Raw genomic sequence first — 14345 nt, 5'->3', positions numbered from 1 at the left:
ATTATCTATCTACATCCTTTTTTTTTTTTTTCCCAAACAGGAAGATAAATTTGGTGCCTGTTAACCCATCGTAGCCAGAAATAGAAATACATGAGTCATTAGTCATCCTTAATGCTTTTGTTTCCTACCCATTTTTGGCTTTAAGTTATAGTTCTCTGATGTCTAATGACAATGTTGGGCACTTTTTCATGCGCTCATTGGCCATTTGTGTGGGTGTGTGTAGAATATCCATCAGGTCACGTTTGATTAATTGTCTCCAAACCCTCTTCTACGGTACTCATTTTTTTTTTTTTTAGTTTTGACATGTCCCAACATTTATTTGTACCTTTGGGGGCTGCCATTTCTCCAACCGTGGCTCAAGTCAGCCTGGAAGCGGGACACCACATCTCTAAGGCCCCTGCGGCTGAGGGAAGGTACTGCCCCCTGTCCGGGGCCCAGTGGGGCCGAGCGCACGGAGCAGGCAGAGGAGGGGGACGCGGGCGAAGGCTGGGTCGCAGGTGCAGGCTCGCGGCGGAGGGGGTGGGGCTCGGGCCTGGGGGCGGGCGGGGGCCGGGGGGCGACCCGGGCGTGGAGCAGGGGCTCGGGCCTGGGGGTGGCCGGGGCGTGGAGCAGGGGCTCGGGCCGGGGGTGACCGGGGCGTGGAGCAGGGGCTCGGGCCGGGGCGACCCGGGAGTGGAGCAGAGGCTCGGGCCTAGGGGTGACCGGGGCGTGGAGCAGGGGCTCGGGCCTGGGGGCGGACGGGGCGTGGAGCAGGGGCCCGGGCCGGGGGCGGGCGGGGTGTGGAGCAGGGGCTCGGGCCGGGGCGGGCGGGGCGTGGAGCAGGGGCTCGGGCCGGGGGGCGGGCGGGGCGTGGAGCAGGGGCTCGGGCCGGGGGTGACCGGGGCGTGGAGCAGGGGCTCGGGCCGCGGGCGGGCGGGGCGTGGAGCAGGGGCTCGGGCCTGGGGGTGGCCGGGGCGTGGAGCAGGGGCCCGGGCCGGGGGCGGACGGGGTGTGGAGCAGGGGCTCGGGCCGGGGGCGGGCGGGGCGTGGAGCAGGGCCTCGGGCCGGGGGGCGGACGGGGCGTGGAGCAGGGGCTCGGGCCTGGGGGTGGCCGGGGCGTGGAGCAGGGGTTCGGGCCGGGGGCGGACGGGGCGTGGAGCAGGGGCTCGGGCCGGGGGCGACCCGGGAGTGGAGCAGGGCCTCGGGCCTGGGGGCGGGCGGGGCGTGGAGCAGGGGCCCGGGCCGGGGGCGGGCGGGGCGTGGAGCAGGGGCCCGGGCCGGGGGCGGGCGGGGCGTGGAGCAGGGGCTCGGGCCTGGGGGCGAACGGGGAGTGGAGCAGGGCCTCGGGCCTGGGGGCGGGCGGGGGCCGCGGGACCCCCGGAGCGGCGCGCCCCCTCCTCCTCCGAGGGGCGGGGGGCCGGGAGCGCAGTCGGGGCGCGGCGGGGCGCAGCGGGGCGCAGAGGCCTCCAGGGCGGCTCCGGCGGGTGAGGCGGCGGGAAGGAGCCTTCCCCGAGGGAACGGGCGGGTCGGGGGTCTTGCCGGAGTTCTCCGCCGGGCGGCCGGGCCCCGGGGAGGGGACTCCGTTTCCGGGCGATTCCCAGCGCGGCTCCCGGTGGATGCTGCGTCCGAGCCGGTGACTCCGCCGTCCCTCGCGCCCCGCGGTGTGCGGCCTCCCTCCCTCCCTCACTCCCTCCCTCCCGCCGCGCCTGCGTCCCCGGGGCTGGGCCGCTCGCCTCCAGGCGCCCCCCGGTTCGCACGCGAGGGAGGGAGGCCTCGCTAGCTGGGGCCCTGCTGTGCCCGAGCCCCCGGACCGAGCCAAGTACCTCATCGGCTGCTTCCAGAGTTGCGGAGAGGAGTGCTCAGAAATCTGGGATTTGGAATTCACCTGTAACTCCTTACAGTGTCGCTGGTATACGTTGAGGTTATTAGTAGTACATGCAGATTTAAGATTGTGCTGGTTTCTGGGGCGCCTGGGTGGCTGAGTTGGTGCAGAGTGTGTTTTGGGCTCATTTCATGATCCCCGGGGTGTCGTATGGAGCCCAGAATTCGTCTACCTGCTCCTCCCTCTCCCCCTTCATCCCACCTCGTGCTCTGGCTCTGGCTCTTTCCCATGCATGCTCTCTCAAATAAATAAAAATAAAATCTTAAAAAAGTTATGGGTTCTGATGAATTGCTCCTTTTATCTTTATGAAATGACTCTCTGGCAATAATTTGTTGCTTAAAACATGCTTTCTTTATTGTTAATATGGCTACGTCAGTGTGCTCTTGCTTAGTTAGAATTTGCCTGCTAACTCCTTTATACATACATACATTACGTATGTATAAGTACATAAACAAGCACATGTGTATTTCAGGTCTCAGACACATAGAATTGACTATGTGTCAATTAACTATAGCATTGTTATAGTTTTTTAGTTATAGTTAATTATAGTCATTAACTATAACATGATGGACCTTCTCATGAAGTCTGTTTGTTTGTTTTTTTGCTGGTCCTTGCTTTAATAATTGTGCACTGTGAGCTGCTAGATACTCTGGAACTTTGCCTGCAGAAATCATTAGCCAAGTTAGAGCTGGAGCTCTCCAGACAGGATCAGCATTTGCTTCTTCCAGGTTTATGGGAGCTATGAGCCTAGGATTACTCTAAATATTCAGCAAGAGGTTTGTCTAGTTCCCCAGATAGTGTGAATTCAGGCTGGAAAAACTCTTGGAGCCCAGATTCTGTTTTTCTCTCTCTTTTACTTAGCACTAAAATTTGAGCTAAATTTTCTTGCCTATCTCCTGGAACTGAGGTTCCGATGGTAGAAGTGGGAGATTGAGGAGCAAAACCATTTTATTCCTACATTCATTCCCAAAGTGATGGTTTTACCCAGTGGGATCACTTTTGGGGGAAGATCTCCTGTTAGACTCCCCAGCTTGGCAGGCTCTCTCTGGGTTGTGTCTCTGGAGCTATCTGAGGCCATGAGTGCAAAGATCAGGGTCCCTCTCCTTCCTCCTTGTTTGGGAAATGGCTGGCTACAGCCTTTTTTGTATTCAGTCTCTGATTTGATAATTCCTTACTTTTGTGACAGCTCCTTGACTCTCTTAAGATTGTCAGATTTTTAGTTTTTTTTTTTTTAACAAGAGAATTCATTCAGGTATTTAGCCCATCACCTTATTGGAAACAATCTAAATTTAGTACATGGTACCTCAAACTCTGTTAGACTGCTTATTTATGCTCTTCCCTCTCAAGTAATTATATATGTCAGTACATTATGATTGAGAAAGTTTGTATTAAATTCTGTGCATATTAATTAGGAAGGTGGTAGGCTTTAGTGGTGAAGTACATGGTCACCATTTGAGGAATGTTCCTAGCTTGGATCAATTTTTAAGAAGGTAACCACAAAGTTTTGAAGAGGATACCAAAAGGAACTTACATCTGTTGATTCGAAACTGCCTGGGAAACTTTACACTTTTTATTTTTAGCTTTTGCTTCCATTCAGCTTATATTTCTATTGTAGCAGCTTTCTTCCAAAACCAAAATCATGCAAACAAGCTATGGTGGGTTGATTATTGCACGTAACCCCCAAAGACATGTCTATCAGAACCTCTCATCTAATTTGGGAAGAGGGTCTCTATAGATATAATATTAAGCATCTTAAGAGCAGTTCTCCTGAATTATCTAGGTGGACCCTAATCCAATGGCAAGTGCCTTTTATAAGAAAAGGAAAAGACACAGAGGAGAAATACAGATTGTAGGTGGTGTGAAGACAGCTAGAGACCAAGGTGATAAATCCACAGAAGCTAGGAGAAAGGTGTAGACACTCCCTACAGCTTCCAGCAGGAACCAACCCTTGATTTCAGACTCCTGGCTTCTAGAACCACGAGGGGACACATTTCTGTTACTTTAATTACTACCTAATTTGTGAGAACTAGTTTTGGCAGCACTAGGAAACTAATAACTGGGTTTTTCCACTCTCTCTGTTCCAGTAAGTTTTAAAAGCCTATAGTCTAGTTTCCCATCAGTTATGATCAGGAAATGACAATGAGGTGACAGACCTGGAATGGAACTTCTCTGGAGGCCACTCCATAATTTAGTTTCCTGGTCATGAGGAGTAAATTCTTAAAGCTTTTAACTAGTATAAAGCTTTTCTGGCATTCAAGTTTGACTCTTGCCATCAGCTCCTTCATTTTCCTCATCTATAATAATATTTCTAATGTTTGACCCTTCCTTCTGCCCTCTCCTTCACCCCTCTTTCCCATCCTCCTCCATACATATATATATTTTTTTCTCATACATATTTTTAAAAGGCTCTCCGAAACATCCACAGTGACTCTGAACTTGGCAGAAGAGTCATTTTTATCCAGTGAAGACCAACAACAAAATAGTTCCTAGAATTTGGATAGCTTTATTTATCATCATAGCAGCTCTCTGAGGTAGGTATCGTCAGGACCATTTTATTAAAAATGACAGTTTTCTCCCAGTTAGAATCAAAAAACTGCAGCCAGAAGGAGCCTTGGAGCCGCTGGCCTGACTGATTAATTTGTTAAACAGTTTTGAGTGACTGTGATGAACTAGGTTCTAAGATGCTCTGGGGAGTCAGATGCAATCAATTTGTCCCAGGCTTCACCAGCTAGTGAGCAACTATGGATTGCTATTAGCAATAGTGTAGCAATTTTGTAGCATTAAGAAATTTGATGTTAATTTTAAACCCAGGTAATTATAAGTAGGCATCTTTTACACACTTCAAAAAATGTAAATGGACCAAAATGTGTTGTAGAGCCCTATTTCTTTTCTTTCCTTTTTTTTTTAAGATTATTTATTTATTTATTTATTTATTTATTTATTTATTTCATGTTCCTTAGAACATTATCTATGGGAATTACTGGTAGATTGAGTAGAAGTTGTGTTCCTCCAGATAGGATTTGTGTTGACTTTCTCAGGCATCTGAGAGCATTTCCAGCCCAGAATCACTTTATTTTTTTAAAAAATTTTTATTTATTTATGATAGTCACAGAGAGAGAGAGAAAGAGAGAGAGAGGCAGAGACACAGGCAGAGGGAGAAGCAGGCTCCATGCACCGGGAGCCCGATGTGGGATTCGATCCCGGGCCTCCAGGATCGCACCCTGGGCCAAAGGCAGGCGCCAAACCGCTGCGCCACCCAGGGATCCCCAGGGAGCCTGCTTCTTCTGCCTGTGTCTCTGCCTATGTCTCTGCCTCTCTCTGTGTCTCTCGTGAATAAATAAAAATACAATCTTTTTTTAAAAAAATAAACTATGTACCCATTAAGCAGGGACTACCTGTTCCTTCCTCCAGCCCTGGAAGCTATTCTACATTCTGTCTCAATTTGCCTGTTATAAGTATCTCCCCTAAGTGGAATGGCACAATATGTGTGTCCTTTTGTGTCAGAGCAATTGCACTTAGTGGACTGTTTTCCACTTATATTCATGTTATAACACTTCTCAGAATTTTATTCACTTTTCATGGCCAAATAATATTCCACGATGTATATAGACACCACATTTTATAATCAACTCATCTGTTGATGGACACTTGGGTCATTTCTACCTTTTGCCTATTGTGAATATGTCCAGAGCAGCATACTGATATGCAAGTATATGTTTGAGTCCCTCTATGCTTTAAATTCTTGCAGACATATACCTAGTAGTGGAATTGCTGGATCATCTTGAATAATGTTTTAAAACACAAAAGTTTCCCAAATATTCTGTAACATCAGGGAGATTATTTTTCCCAGAACTCACAATGGACAAAAAGGGACGATGTTACATAATGCTGCAGAACAGAATATTATGTCAAGATGTTATTCAAAGTTCTCCAGCCACTACTCTTATTACCTCCTAAGGCTTTCAGCAGTGTGAGTGGTAAAGGGAAGGTATTATTGGGGTTAGCGGCACCTAATGGCTTCGTTTTATTCAGGGTGACTATTTGGTGAATCAGGATTAGAGACTGGAGAAAGGTAAGAGTTTCCAGAAAACCATTTTTCAGGCCATGGTTTGGGGAAGGCTTATAAATTCCATAGAATTAGAGTGTATGGAATGCAGAGTCAGAAAGAATTATGTTCTACTGGTGTAGAAATCTGCTTTCTGTCAACCAGTTGCCACTAACCAAACATAGAACCTTAGGGAAGTGACTTAACCTCTTAGGATCTCCACTTCCTGTATTGTGTACACTGGGTGGAGAAGGGGTGGGAAAAGAAGGTTGTAGAGATGCGCTGCATAATATCAGGTCCATCTCCGCCCTAAACATCTATGACTTTAAAAACCTTGATTGTTATCTAGGTCAGATTTTCATTTGTAGAAAGCCTTGATTCCTAGGTCTTGATTTGTGAGGTGAGCTAATTTCGAAGACCGCATCACAGAAGCTGTCATTTATACCTATCCCGCCATGCCTTTACTCAGCTGAAAATATGCAACAAGAATTTAATATAACAAATATTTCCTCAGAATATGAGCCATATTACTGGCCAGAGTTACTGGTTACTGTCACACCCTGAATCTTGTATTTTATGTTATAAATCTTTAGAATAACAGTGGTTCTCTTAAAAGCTATGTTCTCCCTGTTTTCTGGGTAAATATACTCACCTTTTACAAACATCTGGCTCTTTCTATAAATCTGTCCTCAGGTTTCCACTAAATTTCCCATAGAAATTGTAGTAGTATAGATTTGGAAAAGGCCTGACCCTCATTTTCCTTTGATGACTGCTTAGGTGTCCCTCTTAGCTGTTTTTATAACATCTAGTGCATTTACTGTTTGTTCATTCACCCAGCATCATGCTAGGTGTTGGAGTTACAGCAATGAACAAGACAGGCAGGCCCCCTGCTCTCACTTAGCTTAATGCTTAGGGCTGAAGACAGACACCAAATAAGTAATAACAGGTGTGCAGGATGTTAAGAAGGAGAAATGCAGACTCCTACATGCTATTGAAGCTTATATTGGGATTTAACCAAACCTTTGGGTATCAGAGATTTCTAGAGGAAGTGGCATTTAAAGTGAAATCTGAATAGTGAGTAGGAGTTAGCCAGGCAAAGATGGGGAAGGAGGATATTCCAGCAGAGGGAACAGCTGAAGTGAGAAAGTCCACGGAACATCAGGAAAACTATAAGAATGTCACACTGGCCAAAATGGACACAGGGCTGGGGAGAGCAATGGCAGGTAAGGCAGGAGACAGAGGCACACGTCTGACCAGGATGCTGATTCTAGGCCATGCTAAGGATTTTGGACTTTATCCTCAAGGAAGGGGGAATCATTGGGAGCTGCAAGCAGGGAAGAGACATGATTATATCTGGTGTTTTTAAAGCTTCTTTGGCTGTAGCATGCTAAGTAAGTTGGAGGTGGATTGGCAGGAGGAGAGTAGGAGGCTCAATTAGGAGGCTCCTCTTGAAGTTCAAGTGAGACTGTTATGGATATGGGTGAGGCCCTGTGTTCCCTCGGAGGGACAGGCTTGATGTTGTAGGAGCTAGGAGATGAAGTGGACCAAGAGTCAAGAAGGCTTTCATGGAAGCCACAGGGAAAGAGCGTTTCAGAAGGGAGAACGCTGTCCGGGGTGCCAGTAGAGCTGAGATGTCCAGTGAATGGATGGCTGGGAAATATCATTTGGATCTCATGATATGGAAGATACTGCTGATCTTAGGAAGAACACCTCCGGTGGAATGGTGAGGGTAAAACCTATTGAGTGGCTTGAGGGGTCACTGGAAAGTAAGAAGAGAGGAGAAAGAGACAGTGAGTGAACTCTACTCTCCCGTAAGAAAGGACCATTGCTGGGGGCCATAGTGAATTAGGGAAAAATCAGTTTTAAGAAGTGGAGAAGCTTGCTACACCTGGGTAGCTCAGTCAGTTAAGGATCTGACTCTTGGTTTTGGCTCAGATCGTGATCTCAGGGTCATGAGAGCAAGCCCTACATTGGGCTTTGTGCTCAGTATGGAGTCTGATGGAGATTCTTTCTCTCCCTCTGCCCCTCTGCCCTTCCCCTAGCACTCTCTCTCTCTCTCAAATAAAATCTTAAACAACAATGACAACAACTGGAGAGGCTTGCACATGTTTAAATGCCAAAGGGAAGGAGCCAGGTAGAGAAGAGAGAAGAATTAGGAGAGAAAGGGACAATAGCCTGAGGCTTCTGAAATTATGGACTGAGGGAGGAAGTTGAGAACCAAGGTGGGGGGATTGGTCACCTGTCATATTTCACTGACATTTCCAACTAGATGTCTGTCTTTTTCAGTAGGCTGTACACTCTAGTATCCTATTTGATTTGATGTCCCCAGCACTTAGTCTATGACCTAACACCAAGAGGTGTACTGTGAGTGTGTGGTGGAACTGATGTGTCCTTCATCTGGAAAGGCACAGTGGAAGTCTTCCTCCGAGCATACAGACCAAATACCTTGACAAGTTGTGGGCTTCTGGCATAGATCTTAAAAATGAGAGCTCTGCATTACAGAGCTGCTGGCTAGTGGCTAGGCTAGGACCTTTACTTTGGCCAGTCATACTTGATGGGAAGGTATCGGTTGAAATTAGTCATGTTCATTGTTTCTATTGCCACACACAGTGGAAACACAAGGAGGGAGGGATAAGTGTTTTACCTCTAGTGACAAAAAGGAAGAGGTTCTAGGCCTGCGTGAAACTGGATGGGTTCCATTGCTTGGGTTCTTTGAGATATCCCTGGATCCTTCTTGCATATCTCTCTTTTTACATGAGGACGTTCTGATTTCTGGAAACAAATGAGCAAGACAGACACAGTTTCTCTGAAAAGAGCAATGTGGGAAGGAAGCCTGGAGAACAGGAGCATGTAAGATCAGGCAGAAAAGGAGAAAAACAAACCACGCCCAACAAACAGAACAAGCAGCTCTGAAGACCCCAGAGCGAACGTATGTCGTTCTGTGATTTCTTTTTTTTTTAATTTTTTTATTTTTATTTTTATTTTTTGATTTATTTTTTATTGGTGTTCAATTTGCTAACATACAGAATAACCCCCAGTGCCCGTCACCCATTCACTCCCACCCCCCGCCCTCCTCCCCTTCTACCACCCCTAGTTCGTTTCCCAGAGTTAGCAGTCTTTACGTTCTGTCTCCCTTTCTGATATTTCCCACACATTTCTTCTCCCTTCCCTTATATTCCCTTTCACTATTATTTATATTCCCCAAATGAATGAGAACATATAATGTTTGTCCTTCTCCGACTGACTTACTTCACTCAGCATAATACCCTCCAGTTCCATCCACGTTGAAGCAAATGGTGGATATCTGTCATTTCTAATAGCTGAGTAATATTCCATTGTATACATAAACCACATCTTCTTTATCCATTCATCTTTCGTTGGACACCGAGGCTCCTTCCACATTCTGTGATTTCTAAAGAGTGGCAAGTTTCAAGGGAGAAGATGGGCAGCGGTACGGAGTGTAACAGTGAGGCCGGTAAGGTGAGGATTGGTAGATGCTTCTCACACATCCCTGGATGGCCTTCGTTCTGGGCACTGGTGAAAGAAGCCAGACAGCCACGGGGGAGTGAAAGGCAGGACATGGAGAGGAGAGGAATAAGAGTAACAAAAAACTTGGCAAATGAAAAAGAAAGAGAGGACAGTTGCTAGAAGACCGTCATCTCAGGGAGATTTTTAACAGGACAGTGCTTGGAGATCTAGAGAATAGGGGTGCGGTGTGGGCGAGACTGTGCAGAATACAAATCTTCCACTGGGGAAGACTGGCACACTTCTTTAGGAAGTTCAGTTACCAGGGTTTTTCTTTTTTCTTTTTCTTGATTTTTTTTAAATATTTTTTTATTTATTATTTATGCATGACACACACACACACACACACACACACACAGGCAGAGACACAGGCAGAGGGAGAAGCAGGCTCCATGCAGGGAGCCCGACTGGGACTCGATCCCTGGTCTCCAGGATCAAGCCCTGAGCTGAAGGCAGCGCTAAACCACTGAGCCACCCAGGCTGCCCTGTTACCAGGGTTTTTTTTTTTTTTTTAATTTTTATTTATTTATGATAGTCACAGAGAGAGAGAAAGAGAGAGGCAGAGACACAGGCAGAGGGAGAAGCAGGCTCCATGCACCAGGAGCCCGACGTGGGATTCGATCCCGGGTCCCAGGATCGCGCCCTGGGCCAAAGGCAGGCGCCAAACCGCTGCGCCACCCAGGGATCCCTGTTACCAGGGTTTTTAACTGGAGTTTGCAACTGAGGGGATGTGGGTACCAAGGAGGGGACTCTCTGGCCACAGTTGAAACGTGTATTCTGAGTCCGTTGAGTCTGAAAAGGTGTTCTTTTAGAGCCATGCTTGTGTCACCATCAGACTGTAAAGTCCCCTCATTCCCCTGTCATTCCCCCAGCATTTCATTGCAAATGAAAGGGCTGACACCAGCAGGTATCTTTTGCCTGGTGAGATGCTGCTCTAGGGGAGGGCTTTTGGTGGAGGAAGTAGGGTGGATAGTGGATCAGTCTGGAAGCTTGTAGTATTTCTTGTCGGATTTTTTTTTTTTTGTTCCTTGTAAACGTCATCAGATTACCTGTAGTATGCCTTTTATCAGTATTCCTGCCCAACAGTTATTAGATCCTTAAAAAGTATGAAATGTTTTCCTTCAGCTGAAAAAAAATGTTATCTTATTATTTCCTTGATCATTCCTTTTCAATTCATTCTTTTCTCCTTCCAAAGACAAATTCCTATTTATTCTCACTGTTTATGCTTCATAATTTCTCTCTCTCTCTCTCTCTTTTTGGGGTGGGTGGGTGGGGGAGATTCCTTAAGTTGATTTCCTAGTTCATAGATTCTAAACATGGTTTGGGTGTATTCTGTTAGTTAAGGTCTCTGATGAGTCTTTGTGGTTTGGGTACTTATCTTTCTATTCCTTACAACCATTTGTTCCCTTCCTATTCCTGTTCATAGTTTCTGTTCCATCTCTGCAATATCTTTCTGCAGGTCACTTTGTCCTTTGAGACTTCAAAAAAATGTGCCTGATGAGAAATTTAATGTCTCCCCTAGACTTTTTTTCTTTTTAATTCCAATGGATTTTGTACATGTGATCCCTTAGAGGTCTAGTTTTCTTTGGCCAATGATCTCCTGACCTTCCTCCTCCTTATAACCCATTCTGGCCCAGACAGAGAACATGTCTTTCCCTGTCCCTCCCAAGTGCCGTTCACTTGTGTGGGGCTCTCTTTGTTGGAGGTGTAAGGAGCGAGTGATATCACAACCTGCCAGAGAGCACATGCTGTCCTTGAAAGTCCTTCCATCTCCCCATCCCAGGAGCTGTCACATACCCGCTTCCCCAGCAGGGCTTGACCTGCCCTCATGCTTCCACCTCTCCTCCCACCTCCTACTTGTTTGTGCTCATTCCAGAACTTCCTTCTCCAGAATCCTAATTTCCTTCTCTGTCAACATTTCAACAAGTGGAAAAGTTTTCACTAGACCTGTTTTTTTCTTCAGGAGAATTCAGTTAGGGTCTTGCCATTAAAATGAGGATGTTTATACATCAATGCACAAATGAAAAAGATTTTTTAAAAATTCCCTCTTGTGTACTAAGTCCATCTTGGGGAGAGAGATTTTGGCTCTGATCACTCAACTTGCTATTGTTTCTGATACCTAATTTCCTTTATTTGTGTGTGGTGACTTTTATGCTCTGTTTCTTATATTTCTAAACACCCAGGTCTAGGTTCCTCAGTGTTGGCAGGTGATTGTGCGTTTCTCCTGGCAGTTTCCTGCCTCTTTTCTCTAGGTGAGGCTTACATAAAATTTATGAAACGTAATAAATGTACAGTCTCCAGCAATAAAATATACTAGAGAATGCACTTCTGGTATAAGCCAACCTTTGCTCTTCTCTCAGAAGCTTGAATCACCATTAGCCAAGTGTAAATAACCAACGTGTTATTGTCTGGTCTGTTCTCCTTTGTCTACCTGATTTAAAGTCGTTTTTGTGATGCATCTGGTCCTCATACCATACTTTTGGGTGCCAGTTCACTTGAGTTATCCATATGCTTGCATTAGAACTGGTAAACCAATCATAACAATTCATAGCTGCTTCATGTGCAACTGGTAATGTCCAATTGACTGACTGCATGTTAAAAAAACACTGCAAAACTGTCTTGTGCAAAAAGCATGTAATATTGCAAGAGGAACTCTTACATTTGCTGTTATAAGTGGAAGCTGGTATAGTCTCTTTGGAAAACTGGTTGATGGTACCTATCAAAATTTAATGTTTATATACCATTTGACCCAGCTATGCCATTCCTAGGTATAGTCCTAACAGAAATGAGTGCTTATGTCCACCAAAAATTATGCACAAGAATATTCATAGCATTAATCATAACAAGTAAAAACAAGGTACAATGCAAATATCTAACAATAGTAGAATAAAGAAAATGTAGCATATTTACATGATGGAATACTATGGAGTGATGAAAAGGAACACACCACTGCTTTGTATAATAAGATGGATAAATCTCATAGTCATGATGGTAGGTAGGAGGCAGAGGCCAGATATAATTAACGGTATGATTCCATTTATATGAAATTCCAGGGTAGGCATAACTAACCTAGAGTGATAGAAGTCGGAAGAGTGGTTGCTACTTGAGCGGGAATTGGTAGGGGAGGAGTTTGCTGGCGTACTACCAATGTACCTTGGAGGCAGTTGCATGGGCGTATATCTATGTAAAAAATCACAAAGTTGTACATTTAAGATTAGTGCACCATACTATATGTTGTGTTTCAATTTAAAAAATATATGATATGTTATAGAATCAGGAAAGGAAGAATTTGAGAGACTTTCTCGATTTGGGAAGGAGAAGACCACCCTCAGGGCCAGGTATTACCTAGAAGAGTTGCCTTACATATAAATCCTTTCTTCATTTATCATATTAACTGATATTTCCCCAACCAGCACAGATTAAAACCGTCTTGCTCCTTGACTGATGATGTGCTATTGAGTCATCCCCTTTGTGCCATTGTAAACATCCTGGTGGATACACATCCCAAGTCATGTACCCTGTGCTCCAAAAGTTTACAATCTTACAGAGAGACACAGCTAACATAAATAACATATTTAGAGAATTTAGTATTACTCATTCTTCCTCAAGTGCCATTTGTGAGGCGCAGAATTCTCCAGGAATTCAGGAGAAAGAAAAGTCAGTTAGAAATGGAGTGAGGGGGCTTCGGGTGGCTCAGTCAGTTAAGCATCTGTCTTTGGCTCTGGTCATGATCTCGGGGTCCTGCTCACCAGGGAGCCTGCTTCTCCCTCATCTCTGCCCACCCCTCCATGCTCTCTCTCTCTGTCAAATAAATAAATAAAATCTTAAAAAAAAAAAGAAATGAAGTGAGTAATTTCAGTGAAGGAAGAAGGACTTAAGGTGAATGTTTTTATTTTTTTATTTTATTTATTTATTTATTTATTTATTTATTTAAATTTATTTTTTATTGGTGTTCAATTTACTAACATACAGAATAACCCCCAGTGCCCGTCACCCATTCACTCCCACCCCCCGCCCTCCTCCCCTTCTACCACCCCTAGTTCGTTTCCCAGAGTTAGCAGTCTTTACGTTCTGTCTCCCTTTCTGATATTTCCCACACATTTCTTCTCCCTTCCCTTATATTCCCTTTCACTATTATTTATATTCCCCAAATGAATGAGAACATATAATGTTCATATAATGAGAACATTATATGTTCAGTCGGTCCTTCTCTGACTGACTTACTTCACTCAGCATAATACCCTCCAGTTCCATCCACGTTGAAGCAAATGGTGGGAAGGTGAATGTTTTTAAAACTGGTGGGCAGACCAACTCTCTGATAGTCCTTTATTATTTATATTGTACTGGTTTATTTATTTTTAAAAGATTTTATTTATTTATTCATGGGAGACACACAAAGAGAGAGAGAGAGAGGCAGAGACACAGGCAGAGGGAGAAGCAGGCTTCCTGTAAGAAGCCCTATGTGGGACTTGGTCCCGGATTCCGGGATCACGCCCTGAGCTGAAGGCAGATGCTCAACCACTCAGCCACCCAGGCGTCCCATATTGTACCTGTTTAAAGAACCATGGAAGACCTACTTGCAAGAGCTAGAATAGTGACCAGCCAAGAGACAGAGGATTTGTCAAACAGGGGGAAATAAACCGTAAAGGGCATCCCAGACTTGCCAGGAGATCTGGATTTTGATCTAACTGAACTGACACTGTTGTGGGCTCCAGGAGCTTGGAAGACAGAAGCACAGTCAGGAGCGTAGGAGTCAGGGAGGAACAGGTGCCAGAACTACACTCTACACCATGATGGAAAACAGTTTACAGGTAGCCTTTCTTCTCGAATAAAGGTGTTATTCTTACTGCATGGAAACAAAACAGTATATGTATGTGTATGTGACCGGCTGATTTAGTTTCAGGATAGTACAAG

At 45.5% G+C, this 14345-nt stretch overlaps 1 protein-coding gene across 3 annotated transcripts in view; it reads left to right on the top strand.

Annotated features, from left to right (window-relative positions):
- Positions 1-277: 277 nt before the first annotated feature.
- Positions 278-14345, top strand: part of LOC112657055 (cytidine monophosphate-N-acetylneuraminic acid hydroxylase) — a 133400-nt gene continuing 119332 nt past the window's right edge. For all 3 annotated transcript variants that reach the window (XR_007408327.1, XR_007408326.1, XM_025442849.3), the window contains exon 1: positions 278-413. Coding sequence is in view for 1 of the 3 variants with exons in the window: in XM_025442849.3 (XP_025298634.3) it covers positions 304-413 (110 nt within the window). In the remaining 2 variants the exon portion in view is untranslated. The remainder of the gene's footprint in view (positions 414-14345) is intronic.

This window comes from Canis lupus, chromosome 35 (genome assembly GCF_003254725.2).
Source record: "Canis lupus dingo isolate Sandy chromosome 35, ASM325472v2, whole genome shotgun sequence".
Classification (NCBI taxonomy): domain Eukaryota; kingdom Metazoa; phylum Chordata; class Mammalia; order Carnivora; family Canidae; genus Canis; species Canis lupus.
This window is presented reverse-complemented; position numbering and strand designations above follow the sequence as displayed.